This window comes from Aulostomus chinensis, chromosome 18 (assembly GCF_037954235.1).
Source record: "Aulostomus chinensis isolate RoL2024-O1b breed Wild chromosome 18, RoL_Achi_v1.0, whole genome shotgun sequence".
NCBI lineage: Eukaryota > Metazoa > Chordata > Actinopteri > Syngnathiformes > Aulostomidae > Aulostomus > Aulostomus chinensis.
Genome location: NC_141337.1, coordinates 20114646 through 20134217, shown reverse-complemented (window position 1 = coordinate 20134217; position 19572 = coordinate 20114646). Strand labels below are relative to the sequence as shown.

At 50.8% G+C, this 19572-nt stretch overlaps 1 protein-coding gene across 4 annotated transcripts in view; it reads left to right on the top strand.

The window, feature by feature from the left end:
- pdxdc1 (pyridoxal-dependent decarboxylase domain containing 1) overlaps window positions 1–19300 on the top strand; it is a 21133-nt gene extending 1833 nt beyond the window's left edge. For 2 of the 4 annotated variants that reach the window (XM_086185973.1, XM_086185975.1), the window contains 22 exons: window positions 24–132; window positions 286–354; window positions 724–807; window positions 978–1127; window positions 2769–2958; window positions 3171–3239; window positions 3312–3390; window positions 3488–3572; window positions 5526–5574; window positions 6539–6640; window positions 6727–6852; window positions 7139–7189; window positions 10659–10719; window positions 11132–11202; window positions 11561–11666; window positions 14809–14983; window positions 15178–15296; window positions 15394–15515; window positions 15594–15686; window positions 16120–16216; window positions 16647–16745; window positions 16925–19299. In XM_086185973.1, the coding sequence (XP_086042099.1) occupies window positions 56–132; window positions 286–354; window positions 724–807; window positions 978–1127; window positions 2769–2958; window positions 3171–3239; window positions 3312–3390; window positions 3488–3572; window positions 5526–5574; window positions 6539–6640; window positions 6727–6852; window positions 7139–7189; window positions 10659–10719; window positions 11132–11202; window positions 11561–11666; window positions 14809–14983; window positions 15178–15296; window positions 15394–15515; window positions 15594–15686; window positions 16120–16216; window positions 16647–16745; window positions 16925–17172 (2322 nt within the window). In that variant the 5' untranslated portion in view covers window positions 24–55 and the 3' untranslated portion in view covers window positions 17173–19299. Of the gene's footprint in view, window positions 1–23; window positions 133–285; window positions 355–723; window positions 808–977; window positions 1128–2768; window positions 2959–3170; window positions 3240–3311; window positions 3391–3487; window positions 3573–3594; window positions 5425–5525; window positions 5575–6538; window positions 6641–6726; window positions 6853–7138; window positions 7190–10658; window positions 10720–11131; window positions 11203–11560; window positions 11667–14808; window positions 14984–15177; window positions 15297–15393; window positions 15516–15593; window positions 15687–16119; window positions 16217–16646; window positions 16746–16924 lie in introns of those variants that run through there. The other 2 variants (XM_086185976.1, XM_086185977.1) reach the window with 2 other exon arrangements.
- The last annotated feature ends 272 nt before the right edge of the window (window positions 19301–19572 follow it).

The following is a 19572-nucleotide window of genomic DNA, read 5'->3' as shown; positions in this document are numbered from 1 at the left end:
TTCTCTGATTTTTTTCTTTCCAGCAAATACACACACACACACACACACACCTTGGATGATGGTGGACTCCACAATGGCTCAAGTGGGCAGGAATCTGAGTGATGCCATGAGGATCTTGGGCGACGGACAGAGGTGAGATGAGAGAGGGAATTACTCCTCTTAAATTATCTGGCGTGATGGTGTGTGGCGCTGATGAGGTCACGGACAGACGCAGACGACCACGAAGGCAGCACGACGCAGTCCCGCGGCGCCCTGATGTGTGTTCCTGTGTGTGTGTGTGTTCAGAGAGCTGGAGGCAGCGATAGAGACACGGCACTTCAGCAGGAGTAGCATCCCTGGACCCCTGCAGGGAGAGTAAGACACACACACACGTACACACACCCATGTCCACACACACGTGCACACACATGTACACACACATGTACACACACACACACACACACACACACACATGCAGGTGGTTCGGTCCACTCTGACACACCAGCTGCTGCTACTTGTATTGAAACAGCTGTGGTTCTAAACCCGTGGGTGTGTAAGGGGGGGGGGGGGGTGGGACCGTTCTGCTGGCTGGTGCCATTCTAGTAAACACGCTGTACCACGCTACCAGGAGCTGTCATGTTCTGCGTCTCCTGCATCCCTGACCAGAGGAACCCCCCCCCCTTAGGAGAGTGTTGTTGAGAGCAAAGACAGAGCCCCCCTGCTGATGTGTGTGTGTCCTCTCAGTGGTCAAGACGTCGCCGCCATTCTGCACCTGGTTCACGACCTCATCCATGAAGAGGAGGAGGAGGAAGATCAGCCCCGCCCACAGTGAGTAGCGGTGCGACGGGGGACTCAGAAGAGTTTTCATGATGAGGAACGAGTCCTGGTGCTCACCAGCTGAAGCTCCAGCAGTACACGGGCCAGCCGGTCCCGGGCCCTGGAGCCGGAGGGCTGAGTGAGAACCACACCTCTGTAAAGCTGCTGTTTTGTGTTTCTAGTAGGATGCAGAACGTGGGGGAGCAGGGTCACATGGCACTGCTGGGTCACAGCCTGGCAGCCTACATCTCGGTGCTGGACAGAGAGCGCCTGCGCAAGCTGACCACCCGGATCCTGTCCGACACCACGCTGTGGCTCTGCAGGCTCTTCAGGTAGCTCTGCCCCGACGGAACGGAATGCTAGTGCGACTCCTCAGTGGCACAGTAGTGAGCTCAGCAGCACGCCGCCGCTCCACGGCTCTACTCGCCTAGGGGGAAGTGTCAAACACATGAATCTCACCTCTGAGGAGGTTAGCATCAGAGTGAAGACGTGCTTGACCAGGACCTGTTGCTCAGAGGAGGGACGTCATCCTGCTCCCACTCAGGCAGGAAGTGCGGTTCCTCAGGCAGGCTGAGGCGGTGGTTAGCTGGGCGCCCCGGGGGCCACGGCCCCAGGGTTTTTGTCGCGCTGCAGAAAGCAGGTTTGGTGAAAAGTCTGCTGATCCTGGAATGAGGGGAAGGTCTGGGTTTCTGTTTCAGAAAGGGAGTCAATGGAAACCTGAAAAGAGGAGCAGGCGGTGATGTCATGATCCCGACCAGATACACTAGAATTTCCAGCTGAATTTTAGTGCCGCCAATTGATGGACAGATTTGATATGAGAGAATTCAACCTGCATGGTCGTCCAGCAGCATCAGCTCTGTCTGTCTGTCTGTCCATCTGTCTATCTCTGTCCGTCTCTGTCTGTCTCTGTCTGTCTGTCCATCTGTCTGTCTCTGTCCGTCTGTCTCTCTCTCTCTCTCTCTGTCTATCTCTGTCTCTCTCTCTCTCTCTGCCTGTCCGTCTGTCCCTGTCTCTCTTTCTCTCTCTGTCTCTGTCCATCCATCTGTCTGTCTCTGTCCGTCTGTCTGTCTGTCTGTCTTTCTGTCTCTCCTCGCTGCAGCTGGTGTATTAAATTTTTACTCTTGAATATTGGATTTGTAGTTGCAGGGAGGTAAAGTATGCCGTTGTCATGGTGACGGGTAGTATTGGGGCTTCATTAATGCTGGCTGTTTTATAGTGGTGGTACATGTGCCTGACCCAGAGTTCCTGGACCTGGTCTCTGGAGACGTGGGGCCTGCGTAGGGCCTGGTGCATGCAGCTGCAGTACAGCTGATCCACCAGCAGGGTTCAGGGAGCAGGATGGGAAGCGGCCGTGCGCTGATCATCCTAGTGTCATCACGGAGGCTTTCAAACTTGCTGTGATGGTCATGTTGCAGCGACGTGCATCAAACCAGACGCTTCCTTCTGTCCGGAGAGTGTCACTGGTAGCCGGGAGATACGTGCACCAGCAGTACTTCATCTGTTGCAGTATTTAAACACACTTCTGGCCTGCTGCTGGGATACTTGACCCGAGGGCCCCTGCTGTCCTCAGTATACAGTACTTGCTGTACTGGGAGTGTTTCAGACTTCCTGGTCGTGATCCTGGTCTGACCAGTCACGAATGCTGTGGACTGGGCGGGGACGCCTGCACATCCTCCATGTCAGCTCTTATTTGACAGTAGAAGTATTAGATGTTGATAGTACTACCACGGAGTCCAAGGAGCAAGTAGAAAAACCTAGAGGACGATTTCAAAACGTGGTCAAAGAACCTGACGGTATCACCTGGCGTAGAACGTGTCTCTGTGCTACGTAGCAAGCAGCGAATCTTGTGTTTACTAGAGATTTTTGGTTTTTGTCATGATTTTGTGCATGCATGTATGTACTGAGTACATGTGCGCTGCCATGGCGCTCACGAGCGTCACTTCCTGTCTTCACTCATGTGTCCTGTCATTCAGGTATGAGAACGGTTCCGCCTACTTCCATGAGGATGACAGGGAGGGCCTGGTCAAAGTGTGTCGGCTGGTCATCAACGCACGCTATGAGGACTACGCCTCTGAGGGCTACGCCGTCCTCAGCTCCCAGCAGCCGGTCATCTACCAGAGCGCTGCCTGCAGGCCTGGCCTGGGACAGCATGTGTGCAGCCAGGTAGGCTCGACCCTTCACGCCGGCGCCGCCTGGCCGCTGCTTCTTTCATTGATGATTGGAGTCAGTATTTGAATGTAGTCTGTCCAGAAAGTGGTTTCATTATTCGTTGAGTACGAGCGATCCGAGCTGATGTGGGGGAGTCATGATGGCGTCTCCTGTCCGTGGTCATGGCCAGCACAGGCGTATTGTAATGCGAGTCTGTGTGTCATCAGCTGGGCCTGCCGCTCTCCAGTCTGTGCACGGTTCCATGCAACACCGTCTTCGGATCCCAACATCAAATGGTATGAGACTCGGCACTCGTGCGGTTCGCTTCCAGATGCTGAAGCTCATTTGCTGTCATTTATGCTCATCAGGACGTCGCCCTGCTGGACAAACTCATCAAAGAGGACGTGGAGACGGGGAAGCTGCCGTTGCTGCTGATCGCAAATGCAGGTGACTGCTGCCCCTGTGGTACTAGCACTCGTTGGTGTGTACTGCTGTATGGTAGTAGACCTGAATGAGCTGGTTTGCACCTGTTTCTTGCTCACAGGGACCCCCGGGGCCGGCCACACTGACAAGTTGGGGCGTCTGAAGGACCTGTGTGACCAGTACAGCATGTGGCTCCATGTGGAGGGGTGGGTCGTATCTCTAACCAATGTAGTGCTCCCCCTTCGCGCTCCACAGACAGCGTGGCAGCCTGGCAGCAATGGCACAGTGCTGCTGGCAGCCATGATCCAGAACATGATCCTGCACCCCGTCACCAGGGTGGGGCTGCTTCCAAATTAGGTTTTGCTGTGATTAAGAATTTGAGCAAACGATCAAACTGATGCTGGAATAACAACAGTGTGATTATTCAGGCCTGAGCCTGAAGGCACTTCAGGTGAAGACCCTATTATGTTTGCTCAGCAGATCAACACATTAGCAGCACTAAAAACACTACAAACACCCACTAAACAGTGTCCCAGCCCCCCCCTTAAACCCATGAGGCAGCTGGGCCAGACGGCCTGGAGCCGGTTTTCACATCCACACCATTCAAAACCTGGTCCTGGACTGTTCTTGCTGTCAATGAGCGCCCAATATGAGCATCATTTAATTTCTCCCCCTGAACATGCATGAAATTCACTGAAATTTGGCACACTTGTCCAGTCTGGCTAAACATTCACTAATCTAAAAGAAAACACCACAAAAGTTAATAGCGCCACCTAGGGAGCCACACAACTAAAAGATAATTTTTGATAATTTGGAGCGCTATAACTCCTCCCACGAATGTCCCACAAACATGGGACCAACACCGTTGGACTCGTCTCATCAAGACTAACAATTCCTACACTCTGATTATCATTAATATCATTATTATTATCATTGTCATCATTATTATTATTATTATCATTGTCATTATTATCATATTATCATTATTATTATTATCATTATCTTTATTATAATCATTATTATTATCATTATCATCATTATCATATTATTATTATTATTATATTATCATTATAATTATTATCGTCATTATCATTATTATATTATTATCATCATTATTATTATTATTATTATATTATCATTATAATTATTATCGTCATTATCATTATTATATTATTATCATCATTATTATTATTATTATTATAATTGTCATTATCATTATTATTCTTATCATTATTATTATTATTATTATTCTACAATTTCATTTAACAGACGCTTGTGTCCTAAGCGACGTACAACACAAGCAAGAATTCATATAATATTATTATTATCATTATCATCATCATCATTATTATTATTATTATTATCATTATTATAATTGTCATTATTATTATCTTTATCATATTATCATTATCATCGTCATTATTATTATTATTGTCATTATCGTTATCATTATTATTATTATTATTCTTATTGTCATTATTATCATTATCATTATCGTTATTATCATTATTATTATTATTATTATTATTATTATTATTATTATAATTGTCATTATTATTATCATTATCATTGTTATCATTATCATACATCATATTGGGTCCGTGCTTCGTCACAGCTGTCAGGCCAACATCGTTGGAACTAAGTGTTCTCACAGAGCACCTCAGGTTCCACGGACCAGGAGGTTTCTCCCTCTCAACCTGCACGCTGCTGCCTGATGTGTCTCATACAACTACTGCTACTACTACTACTACTACTACTACTGCTACTGCTACTAGTACTGCTACTACTGCTACTACTACTACTACTGCTACTACCGCTAATACTACTACTAGTACTGCTACTACTGCTACTACTACTGTGTGATGCTCATTGTGTGGAGGCAGAGTGGTGTGTCTGTGTCTCCTCTCCCATGAGGGCCACTGTTTTCTGTGAGTTGTTGCTTGTTAAGGGCCTCCTCTTCGACTGTTGCTCAAACAAAGCCAGCATCACTCACAGTAGCAAACATGTCAGAGTTCTTCGCTCTGCTCCGGGTCAGTCCGCCAACGAAACGTCTTCAAAGTACGTTTGTATTCGTCAGTGCAGTGATGATGGCCATCGGTGTGAGACCTGGGACGCTGTTGACTGATACTCTACTAAAGCTGTGACTTCTTCTCCTTCAGGGTCAACCTGGCAACGCTGGCGCTGGGACCGGTCACCTCTGCTGTCATGGTAATCACGCGTCTCAATCCTCGGTGCTCCCGCCACGTAGCTACGTGGTTGTAGGCAGATAGACAGGACAGAGAGTGGAGGCAGGGCAGGTGTATGGAACATTTAGGGGCTAGTCCAAGGAGCCACGAGGCAGCATCGAGACGTTTAAATAGAAGTGAACTTAAAGGACGGATAGCAGGGATTTAAAGATGATTGAAGAGACCTGAGTCTCTGTATGCATCTCTGTAATGAGATCAGGGCCTAGCATGTTTTATTTGAAAAAATAATTTAATAGTTTAATTCATTCATTGACAAAAGAACAATATAAACACAAAAAGGCTCCGAGTCTTGAATGAAAGACAGCAGAAAGAAGAAAATCTGCACTCATCTGAGCGTCACTTTTCAATCAGGCGGGACAGAAAAGAGTCTAATGGCCCCGCTTTTCTTCTTCTCTGGCGGCTGGGCCTGTGGCAGGTGACCTCAGACCCCCTCGTCGCCGTCCCTCGGCCATAGCCGGTACGAGCACAGTGACGTTACTGTCCAAAGACCTGCTGTTCTTCAGCGGTGCTGCTCTTCACTTTGTGGACCAGATTGCCAGTACCAGTGAGCGGCCAAGTCTCTCTGTAATCGTCTCGCCAGGCCTGAACAATGATGAAGCTGACACTGGTCCAAAGCTCATGTTGCAAGAGAGCAGATGTCTGTGAATGGGAAGAGTGACTTCTCACTCGCCCCCCCTGCAACCACCTGCACACATGAAACCCTTCCCCCTCTCTCATATTCCTGCAAGTGTAGCGTACCTACACAATCAAATGTTTCTTTGCTCTGGATGATTCTGATGTGTGCCATGATGACGTTAAACCAGTCATAATTGTGATACCTGTGGTACCTGTTTGAGGTCAAGGGTGGGAAACCTGACTCGCCCCTCGGGGACAAATAAAGATGGTGAACTGACCTGTGAACTGTGCTGATGCCGTCCCCCCTCCAGGCAGCCAGCAGATGTGACAGCATGACGCTGACCCCGGGGCTGTGGCTGGGACTGCCGGCCGTCAGTGCCGTCACCCTCTACAGACATGAAGACCCTGCATTGGTGGGCCCATCAGAATCTCACCTCCAGCAAAATGACTCGCACAGCACCCATTCGACCCAGTAACGTCATGTCTGTCTGTCCTCTAGTCTCTGGCAGCAGGACTGACCTCCAGCCAGCCGGTGGAGAAGCTGCGAGCGCTGCCTCTCTGGCTCTCTCTGCAGTACCTGGGTCACAACGGGATTATTCAGAAGATCAGCCATGCCAGCGCCCTGGTGCGTAGCAGCCACCACACACTTACTGATGACTCTGCAGCAGGCACAAGGGTTCAGGTGCTTGGGAGTTGAAGAGCCAGGCCCGACTGGGTCGGAGCCAGGCCCGACTGGGTCCTGACCAGTAATCGGGTCTCTGCTTCATGCTGAAGGCTGGCTCGTGTCACAAGCTTCATTTACTGTAACAAGATGGATGTACCTACTGTAGCACTACTATGTGTACTTGAAACATCAGTAGTACTCTTTGCTTCATGACGTGAACAGGCGTTTCTTTGTCTCCCTCTTCCAGAGCCAGCAGCTGCTGCAGAAGCTGAAGCCTCTGACCTGCATCAGAACGTCGGTAGGTGACGTGTGAACCCTCTAGAGTTCCACCACAAAGGGGCCGGTGGCCGAAAATGCAAATCTGTGCCAGTTAGAATCCACCGCCACGTGTTCGGCACGTGTGGGATGTGCACACATTCGCTCAGGTCTTTACTCCCAAGTGGTGTCCGATAGCGATGATCAGCCCATTGAACAAAGGCTTGAGGATGATGCTGAATAGGCCACGCCCACACGCAGCAAACAAAATGACAGCAAGCATGTGCTCTGAAATCTGCCAAATTCTGTCCTTTGGAATTCAAAGTCATTCTTGGTAGGTTTCTGAAACAACTTTTCCTAAACATGGTCGGACAGACACTGAACTGAGCCGAGGTCAGAACCACTGGAGAGCAGAGGACTCAGTCTGACGTTCTTCTACTTTACCAGTCAGCTTGTGGCTCTCGGCTTCAAAGTCCATGAGCACAAGACTGAAACCTTGGAAAACACACCGCCACTACAGGAACACACACACTCACACTCTCTCTCTCTCCTGTAAAACTAGGGAGTGTTGATTTTGTCACTTGTTTGTTTTCTGGGTGTGTGAGCTGCCATAAACAGAAGAAACACACCAAGCACACGATAAAACACCGGTAACAGAACCACTTAACAGTGTGGAGTCTCTGATAGCTGTGGTAACTGCAGCTCAAGACCAGCCCCTCTCTGTTTGCAGGACGGGCTCAAGACCCAGGTCTCTCTGGCCCAGGCTCTGACCATGGTAAAGCAGTATTGCTTGTGAACACGCCTTGGGGGTCCGGACTTGGCTCAGCTTGTTCACTGACATCCACCAAAGACAGATTGCACTGATTTGGACCTTGATGTGATGTCATCCTTGAGCCCCTCCAGCTAAGAACCGGACTGAAACACAGTCACTGCAGTGAACAACCAGGGTGTCGGCAGGGGAGCCAAATGCTGACCCTGTGGTCCTCAAACCCTCCGCAGCTCCGCACATTCACGCGCTGCTGCAGAGGGTTTGAGGACCACAGGTGTGTGTTTGTGTGTGTGTGTGTGGCTGTAGCTGTAATCAGTCAGTGTTGGTTGCCTTGGTTACAGGGCGTGGTGTCGCCGATCCCGCCCATCTCCGGGGCCTCACTGCGAGACGTTCTGGGCTCTCTGGTACTCTCTATTGTAGGTGGGACCAAGTCTGCCTGTCTCCCTCACTCCTCCCCCACTCTCCTCCCTCACGCTACACCCCCCACTCATCAGCCCAGCGGTACCTGGTTCTGCACTGGCTGATGGACTGTTCGCTTCCTCCTAAGTATTTGGGATGGGGGCCACTCAGCTCAGAGGATGCCTCTCCACACTCATTATGGTTTTGTTGCCTTTGGACGTAGTTGAAGGGTCATGAATAATTGATGAATTTGTCCTGCGCTTCTGCTTTTCAGTCTTTCTTTGTCTCATTCATCTGTTAGACCGGCGATGGAGCTGAAACATCCATCTGTAATCGATAAGGTGAAGCACAACTGCGGCTGATCAGTGTGTAATTGTAACTCTGCATGCCGCCCTGTCATGCTCGCAGCTCGCTAGCTGCAGTCGCCTGCAGTGGCTTTACAGGCCCTGATGAGATGTTTAGTTTGCGGTTTCATTTGCGTGGCTTATGCCAGTCCTTCAGCCCCCAGTGTGCTTGTCGTCTTCTGAAGCAGTCGGACAAACGGGACCAAAAGGCCCGTTCTAGAAAAGTGCTGCAAAAACAGCAAATTTTGTAGTAATGTCACCTGAAACAACTCTGACATCATCTACTGCACGTCTACCACTCAAGATGTCAGTCAGGACAGTGGCAGAGCTGCCGCCGTCCTCAGAGTAGGTTGGTCACGAGGACTGAGCTGTGAACCTGTCAGTCCACCTGCCCCAGGGAGATGTTTCAAACTCAAAGAGACGGTTAATATCCGGACGAGTATTTCTCCTTGAAAAGAGGGTCGTGAGCTCCTCGAGATGGCATTTGTCTTCATCATGGGACCCTGCTGCAGATCATGCAGTTGGACACCACAAGGAGGTGCTGTGTCTTCATCTGCCAGGGCGCCAACACTCATGTTACCACGTTGTGCACAGTTTCTGGAAGCTGGAAAGCGTCCCTGTTCTCCAGTGGCTGCCTGTTCAACATTTCCCCTGTCGAGTACATCTGAGACGTTGCGGACCTCTGAGTGCGTCAGCGTGTTCCTGTCCCTGGAATGTCTGTGAGCTCTGCACAGATGGAGCAATGAGACGACGTTCCAGACTCACCCTCCATCAACAAGCTCCTTCATCCTGGAGCTGCTACTCCAGGAGACTGCTCAGTGTCAGTGTTTCAGCGTCTGCATTCTCTTGCATCCTCTCATGCCTTGAATCGCCAGTTGTTCTCGGTGTAGTTCTGATTGTTAATTCCCAGGTTCTGTTTAGGAATGATGATCCTCTAGGACCAGGTACATGTCCTCACTGCCTTCTGCCTTCGTGTGCGGGGCTCCTCGCTGGGATGAGAATCCCCAAAGAGCAGGTGCAATGTTCAAGTCGCGGTTGTATCTTACAGGACTGTTCAGAGGCAACTTATGTTGAGTGGTTGATCTTTATTCCCAATGCTGTACAAGAAAGGTATGTCAAAGAATAAATCCCTGGATGGATGAACGAGCTGCGAACAGTGAGGCTCACCAGGGACGTGGCAGTGACACTGGTCTGCACCATCACTGACATCATGTAGGTTGGTGACTGCCGACAGCAAACCTGTGCAAGCACCATCGTAGCTGAGAGCTGGCGTAGTCTTGTAGTCTTGTGAAGGGTACGAGGACCTGGATATTCACTGACATGTCTCTTGAGAGTCAAACCTGTTGGACTTAATTTGCTAAAAATGCCAAACCTGTGAATTATTCATGACCCTCACATCAACAGCCCATAACCACGCGCCTTCCTTTGAGCCCCGCCCAGGCGTGACCTTTCATAAGGAAGGGATGAGTGATGAGCTTCTGCTCGGGATCAGACCACACGTTACCCAACTATTGACAGGTGCCTGCTGAGTGGGATTCTGACTGAATTGGACACTAACAGAGCAATAAGGCTGTGCTAGACTGGAGTGATGGCCTCGAACCGGTGCCCAGGTGCTGCCTGCATCAGTACCCTGGTCACATGGTTGATGGACCCACTTCTTGAAAAGTTGCATTGATTGTGGTCAGAAGGCCCAAAGCCACATATTATTCAGTTTGTACTGGGAAGTATGTGATGCAGCACTGGTTCGTCTGTATCCGTAGCTTTGGTTTGGGCTGTGAGGAGCTTCCGTTTGATCATGTAACAGTTCAGTTGCCATGGACATGAGGTGACGCCGCTGTAACGGGCACACACACACACAGCAAAGCCTGAATTCCATGTTTACATCTCACCCTTTCAACTGCTAAGAGTTTTGCATGCTGCACAGTCGATCCCATGACGAGTGCGTCGCAGCCAAGACCCAGCCCTGCATGCCTGATCTGTGTCCTTGTGTCTCCAAACAGGTGGAGGATGAACTCAACTCTCCTGTGGTGCTGCTGAAGTTCTCCCAGGAGACAAGTGCCGGTGAGGGACGCAGCAGCCAACGCACGAGATGATAAAGAGACTTCGTCAGTACATTTACGATCAGATAGTTGCAGTGGAATTTAAAACAAGTCGGGATGCATCCGCTTGCTTGATGTCGATGTGTCAGAGGTGACCTCGTGACCCTTCGTACATGCACGGTAACATGCTTCTGTTCGAAGGTGGCGCTGGCATTGGCGGTCATTTCTCCTCCTGCTCAGTCAGTGTAGATGTAGGTGTAGTTGGCATGAAATTTGAGCTTAAATAGATTTTATACTCAAGAAATGAAGACTGATTGTCAATGAATGTTTCCAGGAATTAGTGAGCAGACCAGATGCTAATATGTGACCACACAGCAGGTGTATCATTCTGTACACTGGTCTCTGAAGGTGCTGTTTCTTTGTCCTGTCGGTAGCATCCAGTAGCAGTTCAGTGGAGGGTTTCTGCGCTGGGGAGAGAGAAGTCCTCAATACCTTCAACAGATGGGTGAGTGTTTATGACGGGACTGCTGAGGATGCTCGTCTAAGCTGTGCTGCCACTGCACCAAAGGGCTGTGGTGTGAGAGGTCTTTGTCATTAGGCACTGCGAGGGATCAGTTCCTTGGTGGTTCTGCTGCTTGTGATTGAAAAACTCTGAATCCCTGGTATGTTAGCATGTTAGCAGTAGCATTCACATGGACCTGGATAAGGGAGGAACTCGCTCTTGGGTGGCAGGAGAGCGAGAAGAATTCAACTTTCTGTCACAAAATGAGTGTCACAATATTGTGGTCAACACTGAACCCTTCACTGTCCAGCCACACTGGTAACAAATGTGGCTTCAGACCTGCATGTCTTCCTGGTTGTAGCTTGGGGAGCAGCTGGCCCAGCTGGTCCCTTCTAGTGGGGTGGATGTGGTGGAGCTTGAAGATGAAGGCACCTGTGTTCGATTCAGTCCCCTGCTCACTGCTGCAGGTAACACACACACACACACACACACACACACACACACACACACACACACACACACACACACACACACACACACACACACAAGATCAGGAGGTCAAACCTGGTCTGTCAGTCCATGTGTCTGGATATTAACTCATCATTAACAATTTCTCATGGTCCCTGTCATGGTCTGTCACCAAAGTTCCAGGTAACTGATTGACAGTAGTTTCATGACTGACTGTCCTCGCCTTCATGGGTCAAAAACAGGATGTCCACAATAAAGATGGCGGTTTAACCTCAATTGGCTGAGGATTTATTTTGACTGTGAACATAAAACATAAATCAAGAAAGGAATGAGAGTCTTTCTCAATCCAGGCTTCTGAGGGCAGTAGACAGACGTAAAAAAGCTGTTGCCTCCAGTCACCACTCCTGGTCTGGCTCTGAGCAGGTAATCATGCCTCTGTGGAGACACTTCACTCCAGGCCTGTAGAGGGCGCACAAGACAAACTCACACAGAAGGGGTTAATTTTGGCTCCAACAGTCCCAGTGATATTTTGGTAAGAAGCCCAATCTCAACCCGGCCCAGGTTACAGGCTGGTCTCAGTTCTGCCGTTCCTGTCCAAAATATCTGAGCGCTCAGTCTTCAACAGAGTTTCTGAGCGTTGTCAGAAGAACAACCTGCCTGACTCCTATCAGCCTGGCTTTAGGCCTGACCTCTCCACTGAAGCAGCACTCCTGTCAGCCACAGAACCACTGGAGCTGCTGGTCAGTCCTCTGTCCCCCTGCTGCTGGACCTTGTGCTGCCTTTGACCCTGAACCATCAGACTCTCCTCTCCACACTCTCTGAACTCAGCATCTCAGGATCGGTGCTGTTGTGGTTCAAGTCCTACCCCACAGGTAGACCCTTCAGAGTGTCTGAATCACATGGCTTATCGATGGGCACCCCAGGGGTCGGTGCTCGGCCCCCAACTCTTCTACTTATTCACCACCTCACTCTGTGCTATAATCTGCACACGTGGCTTCTCCTGCCACTACTATGCTGACCACACTCAGCTCTTCCTGTCTCCTCCACCTGAAGACACGTCTGTCTCAGCTCAGCTATCAGTGTGTCTGGCTGATGTCTCCTCATGGATGAAGGAACGCCACCTAAATCTGTCTAAAACTGAGCTTGTTGTCTTCCCGGCGTGTCCCTGTGTTCAACCACAGATCAACCTTCTGCTCTTCAAATCAACTCGTGCTAAAATCTCTGCCAGAAATCTGGGTGTCGTGATTGATGACCTGCTGACCTTTAAGGTTCATGTGGCCTCCATTGCTTGGTCTTGTCGATACGCCTCTGACACCAGGAGGATCAGACCCCACCTGACACAAGTCAGGTCACTTTTATTTGTGTGTCACCAAACCCCAACCAAAGTTCTGTCCTGACTCTGTCCAAGTAGATCCAGGATCAGTGGAGAGAGAGCAGGACAGAGACAAAGACAGAGAATGGAGGAAGACAGAGAGACAGAAGGAAAGAGAGGGACAGAGATAAAGAGGGAGAGAAAGGAGGAGAGACTGATGGACAGAGACAAAGACAGAGAATGGAGGAAGACAGAGAGACAGAAGGAAAGAGAGGGACAGAGATAAAGAGGGAGAGACAGGAGGAGAGACTGATGGACTGACGGGGACGTGAGCAGGTGGAGCTACAGGTGGCAGCTGGAGCCTCTTCAGGTCTGGAGCCTCCTCCAGCAGCACCAGGATCTGGGATGAGGGGAGAAGAAGAGGAGTTAGTAACACGTATGAGGACAGGAGGAGAAGAGAGAAGCCCAGTGCATCATGGGAGATCCCAGCAGTCTGAGCCTATAGCAGCAGATCTAAGGGCCAGCCTAAGCAGTCCTGACTATAAGCCTGATCAACAAGGAGGTCTTAAGTCTGCTCTTAAACCTAGAGAGGGGGTCCGGGTCCTGGACTGAAACTGGGAGACGGTTCCACAGGAGGGGAGCCTGATAGCTGAAGGCTCCGGCTCCATTCTACTGTTAGAACTCTAGGAACCAGCAGGAACCCTGCATCCTGGGATTGAAGGGTTCTAGCTGGATCATAGGGGACTAGGAGTCCAGTTCTAGTCAACACTGGAGAGTCTTTAGGGACTTATTAGTCCAGCCTGGTAGGAGGGAGGTGCAGTAATCCAGCCTGGAAGTGACAAAAGCAGGTACTAGTTTTTCTGCATCTTCTTGAGCCAGGATGTGTCTGATCTTAGCGATGTTACGTAGATGGAAGAAGGCGTCCTGGAGATTTGTTGAATGTGGGAGTTGAAGGATCCTGGTCAAAGAGAACTCCTAGGTTCCTGACGGCATCAGAAGCTGCTTTCATGAGTTTTGGCCCAGGGATGTGAATTTGATCCATGTGTTCGGTCAAGATTCTTCTGCTGGGGTCAGATCTCACTCTCCTGCCCTCCATGCAAATATACATCCACATTTTCTCTGTTTCATGGCTTTTAATCTTCATTTTTTCATGCAAAAGTTCAAATTCATCCCCAGCAGCACAGCTGAGTCTCATCAGGGTTCGATGAGATGAAACACATTTATTCAAGCTATTGAGTTCTTGCTCCTCTAAAGAACCACAAACTCCAAAAAGTGTGACTGAGTTCCTGAGTGTATTAATTGACACAACATGATGTCATGGTGCAACATAACGAAGGTGACGTAAACCTCAACTTTTGAGGTGTGAAGAGTTTAACATCGTGGACACAAGTAACACTTCATGCCTCGCCTCCACATTGATGAGCTCATTCCGCTGCGCTAGGTGGTAGGAACAGACCTCATCAGCCTGTGGCTCAGGTGAGTCAGGTGGCGCTCGTATCCGTTGTCACGTGGGTGTAAACCAGAGGCTAAATCATGAAGGAACATGTGTGGGATGCTTCTCTGTTATAGAGGTCAGATGAAATCTTGTGAGTCAGGGTTGTTTCGGTGTCGTGTTGGTGCTGTGTGACTGTTGTGTACTGGGATGTCAGCTCTCTGAGCCAAGGTGTGGCCTCCGGCGACCTGTGGTGAAGCTCCCTGTCAGCTAAACCCGTAGCTGAGGCGTCGTGGTGCAGTCAGAGCTTAGCAGGGCTGGCCAGCACCAGCAACCAGCGGCTGCTTCTCGTGCTACTGGAGCTGCTGGTCACCTCTTGACTGTTGCTGTCCTGCAGTGTTGGGGACGGAGCAGCGGGATGTGGAGGACCTGGTGGAGAAGCTGTCCGAGCTGGTTGCTGTTATGAGCTCCACCATGAGCCTCAGACAGGACTTCAGAGAGGAGAGCCACCGACATGCGCCCTTCCTCCGCTACATGGAGCAGCCCTCCTGGCCCGGCCTGGGGGCCATCCGGTAAGGCTGGACACGCCTCCACTGGCACGTGTCTTCTGGACTGTTGTCAGTGCAGAAGACACAAGTCACGATGAAGTGGACATAAAGTCACACATGATGATGACATGTCTAAAGACCACTGAGCAGTGGAGCTGCTGGTTGCTGAGCGCTGCCGTGGCCGTTCAGCCTGTGACTGGGCTGCTGTGGGTGTGCAGGTACGAGCCCCAGGCTGAAGGGATGGATGAGAGCCGAAGAGAGAAGGAGCTGAAGAAGATCAACACCGAGCTGCTGAGGAAGCTGCAGGACCTGGACACTGACATTGTCTTCTCCAGCGGTGCGCAGCCCCCCCATTACATGAGCAGTGCCTCATCAGAGCATCGATCTGACCAGGCTGCGTTGGTGTCTCTGTCCGTGTCCTCTGTGCTTCCCAGGTCCTGAGTTTGAGACGGAGGACGACTGTATCTTCGTTTGCATGGTAGCGGAGGACGTGGACGTGTCAGAGCTGGTGGACACGATGGCAGCCCTGGGGAGGGACATCGAGGAGAGTGGCAGGGTAACCTCTTTGACAATCCTCCTGAACATTCCGTGTTGAGGATTCATGTGTGAACAGGAGTGATTCTGTTCTCTGCAGCTGCTGGAGAACATGACGGAGGTGGTGAGGAAGGGCATCCAGGAGGCGGAGCTGGAGCTGCAGAGGGCCAATGAGGAGAAACTCCTGGAGGAGGTGTGTGGATGTAGACTTGTTTGTCTGGGATTACATCCATCTGTCCAAGATGACATTTCCTTCGTCAGCGTTAGAATTTCAGCGATGCAGGTGAGAGCAGGTGACTGGGAGGTGAACAGGAGCCTGAGGGCAGGTGAGCGGTGGCTTACTGTCAGTGTCTGATCAGGTGACCAGCCCAGAGACACACACCTTTTATAGGTGGGGTTTGTCAGGAATGCCAGATTGAAAAGTGCCTTTCTGATGCTCTCCTGAATTCTTCCTCTTTTCCTTGTAATTTCTGACATTGCCAGCAGAGGATGAATATGAAACTACTTCCTATAAATACAAGCTGTTGCTGGTCAGAACTTTCACGTTTCCCTCAGGACGCACCTTAATGGCCCGAGAGAACCTGTTTGGAGGTTCGACTGTCTGACTTGTGTGTCTCGTCCTCCAGGGGATGCTGAGACAGCTTCCTGTGGTGGGCTCGGTACTGAACTGGTTTTCTCCTGTTGAAAGCTCCATCAAGGGCAGGACCTTCAACCTGGCTGCAGGTACGGTGGGAGGAGTCAGTGAGTCTGCTCACAAGAGCCTGGTGTTTTTAGATACCGTGTGATGCAAGTGTGTGTACACTGAGTGCTGCTGGCCCCCCTCCAAGCCTTGGATGTGGATCGAGTTCCTGTGCTTGTTGAGCCGGCTGGTACCAGTAGGAGGCTCCCTGATGGAGAGCAGGGGTCAGAATATGGGGCTCGACACAAACGGGAGGGAGCGGTTCTCCCTGTTCCTGGTTCTGCCATGTTTCTCTCTTGCTTTGCTGAATTGTTACAAAACCACAGAAGCAAAACTGATTTGGGACCACATTTTAGTTCTGGCCCTCGAAAGAGGAAACACACCGTGTCTCCTTGTTTGTGCTGCCCCCTCATGGCCTGAACCCTGAGAAAGCGTGTTTGTGTGTGTGTGTGTGTGTGTGTGTGTCCGTCCTAGGCTCTCTGGCCTCCACGGAGGTGATGTACTCGACTAAGGCCCAGGCAGGCAGACCCCCCCTCCAGGACTCTCCCACCCTCTCATCAAAGCGACCCCCAGGTAGCTTTGTTCTTCACCTGTACTTACCTGTCTTCTGACACCCTCTTGTCCTCTGAGCATCAGTCAAGTCATGTCGTCCTTTCCCTGTCCACTACTAGGTAGTACACGTAGTATTCGGAAGTATTCAGTGACTGGAAACACGTTTGTAAGATGTTGGTAAAGTCATTCTGTCGTGGCAGGTCAGAGGTTATTCCGGCGCTCAGGAGCAGCCACCGACTCCATGAGTGAAACCAGCTCTGCTGGACAAGCTGAGGAGATGAGCAGCAACCTTCCGGCCGCTGCCGTACCTGAGGAGGACCTGCCCACAGCATGTGATGTCATACCAGAGGAGGAGTCTAGCGAGCAGGAGCCAAGGCAGGAGGAGGCCGATGGAGCCTGTGAGGAGAGAAGCCCTGATGGCCAGGAGATGGAGGAGAGTGGGAGATAGAACAACACTGGAGTGTCCTCCAGCCGTCCTCTCCCTGGGACCAGCCTAGCAGATGACCAGAAATGTGCAGTGACACGGGGCAGAAATGTGGGGGGAGGAGCTTGATGGGACAGCAGGGGTATCAGACTGGAAGCGGTCCAGCTACTGACCAGGATGTGAGCATCCAGCCAGCGGCGGCTGCTGCGCTCCTGCCGAGCTGAAGCTGGCGGTCTGCTGGTGGCGGAGGACGTCTGTGTTTGTGACGCTGCTGCTGTCTGCTGTATCTTCTTTAATTGCACTAGAATCCCACCGCCGCCATCTCTGATTGGCCCTCTGTTCAAGAATCACCCACAGCTATGGCGGCAGCGTGAAAATAGCAATGGCGCATATTGATTTCCTCTTTCTACTCTCAGTTGGGACTCTGGTAAATTCTTGTTTGGATGGGGGGCTGCCATCTTTCTGTGTATTTGTAGTTGGTGTTCGTGGTAGATGTAGTCCTTCCTCCGTGCGTCTGGTACTGCAGACCTACATGAACCAGTTCTGCCACGTTCTTCAAAGCCAACACACTCCTGTTGCAGTAGTTAGTGGTCATGTGTGATCCACCTCGCTGACGGGGCGGCGGTGACCCCTGACCCTGGACTCCTGTGATGCATGTGGTCCAGTGACTGTTGTGGATCTGAGTGCTACCAGTATCAGTTCTAGTACCTAACTGGTACTAGTACTCATACTGTGTCCACCCGTCCACAGAACCACAACCCTCACCAACGATACGACTGAGTCGCCATTCATCTCAGGGAGCCGGAAGGTTTCCAGCACACCTCTGCCCAAATGTGTCCATTGTGGTCACACACACACACACACACACACACACACACACACACACACACACACACGGGCTTTCTCAGGGTTGGCGTCAGAAAAGGCACTGAGGAAAAACTGAACATGCTGAATTGACTGCAGCTGAATGTTTATGGGTGCTGGAGCGAAGGTGTGGGCGGGACACGCAAGTCACCTGATCACACGTCCATCACTTCCTCTGCAGCCTCCACAGCCACAGGAAGTAGAAGGTGGTATTGGTAGTGCGGTTCACCCTCAACACGCTATTGGCAGCGTCACATGACTCTGATTATCTACACTGGCAGGTCACACGTGACCTTTAATGCTCATGAGAGAAGTGCATCAGCCAATCATCTCACACCTTCCTCCTTCATATCAATGAGCCGTCCTTCCTGCGAGCTGACGGTCAGCAGGAAATACTCACGCCTGTAAACGGTCAGGTGACACGTGTAAATACTCAACAGCCCTCAGAGATCAGAGCTCCGTCCTCCTGCTCAGTGCTGAAGACGCCTTGCAGCACAGGTGAAATGAAGCTAAGCAAGATGAGGTCAGCGTTGGGGTGGCAGCCACGCCGGTCCAACACTTGTGGCATGCGCTCTGTTATATGTCTCCGCCCACAACGCCACTTCCGTCCTGGCTTTGTGTCTCCTGAAGTGAAGATTTTATTTTCATAAAGTGTTTTCACATAATTGGACTTCCCTCTCAGTTCAGAGGTTCTGATCGTGGTTCTGGTCCTGGTCCTGCTGGGACAGAACCAACCCGAACTTGAACCTGTTCCTATCCATGAAGGATGTTTCTGTCAGTGAAGCTGTGGCGTCCCAGAGGAGCGTAGCCTGGCTCAAAGTGCTCTGATGACATGATCATAATCAATAATTAATAATCACACTAATAATGACTCAAGACCCGTCACACATCTTCCAAGCGCCATGTGGCAGCTGCCGGTCTGATGTGTGGTTCTCCACCAGCGCAGACGCCGCGGCTGCTGGCTCGTTGCTGAGGGGACCACCGGTGTGTCAGCCGCCCCGCGTGTCGCCAGCACCGTGTCAGAGGGAACAACCTTGAACACATCATGACTGACAGCTTGTCATCGCTGGTGGTGGGGGTGGTGGTGGGGGTTAAATGTGCAGTAATGTGCCTGAATGTAACGCATAGGACTCGGAACAAATCCCCGTCGGCAGGAGGATGAAGAGGAAGGCGGCGCCGGTTCTGCTATTCCTCCTGCCACTGCCTTTTATTGATTTCTGATGTTGACGAAGGCGAATGTTCTTGATCTGTCATGTGATTGTAACGCTAAACTCAATGAAACCTTTGATTTGAGATGAGTTGTGTGTGCTGTTGTCATTGACGGTCCACTCAGGAGGTGTGATGTCACTCCTCGTCACTGGTGGACAGTTAGTCTGCTGGGACGTCCCAGCTGATGGAGAAACGGCCAATGAGAGCCAACAAGAGAAAGTGATGTCAGAGGTCTCCATGGACAGAGAATCCAGACGTCCTTGATTTGAAGTCTTGTTGGAACAAAAACTCTTCTTGATGTCCTGACCTCCACGAGCACGAGCGTGACCATCAACCCTCAGCTAATGGCTT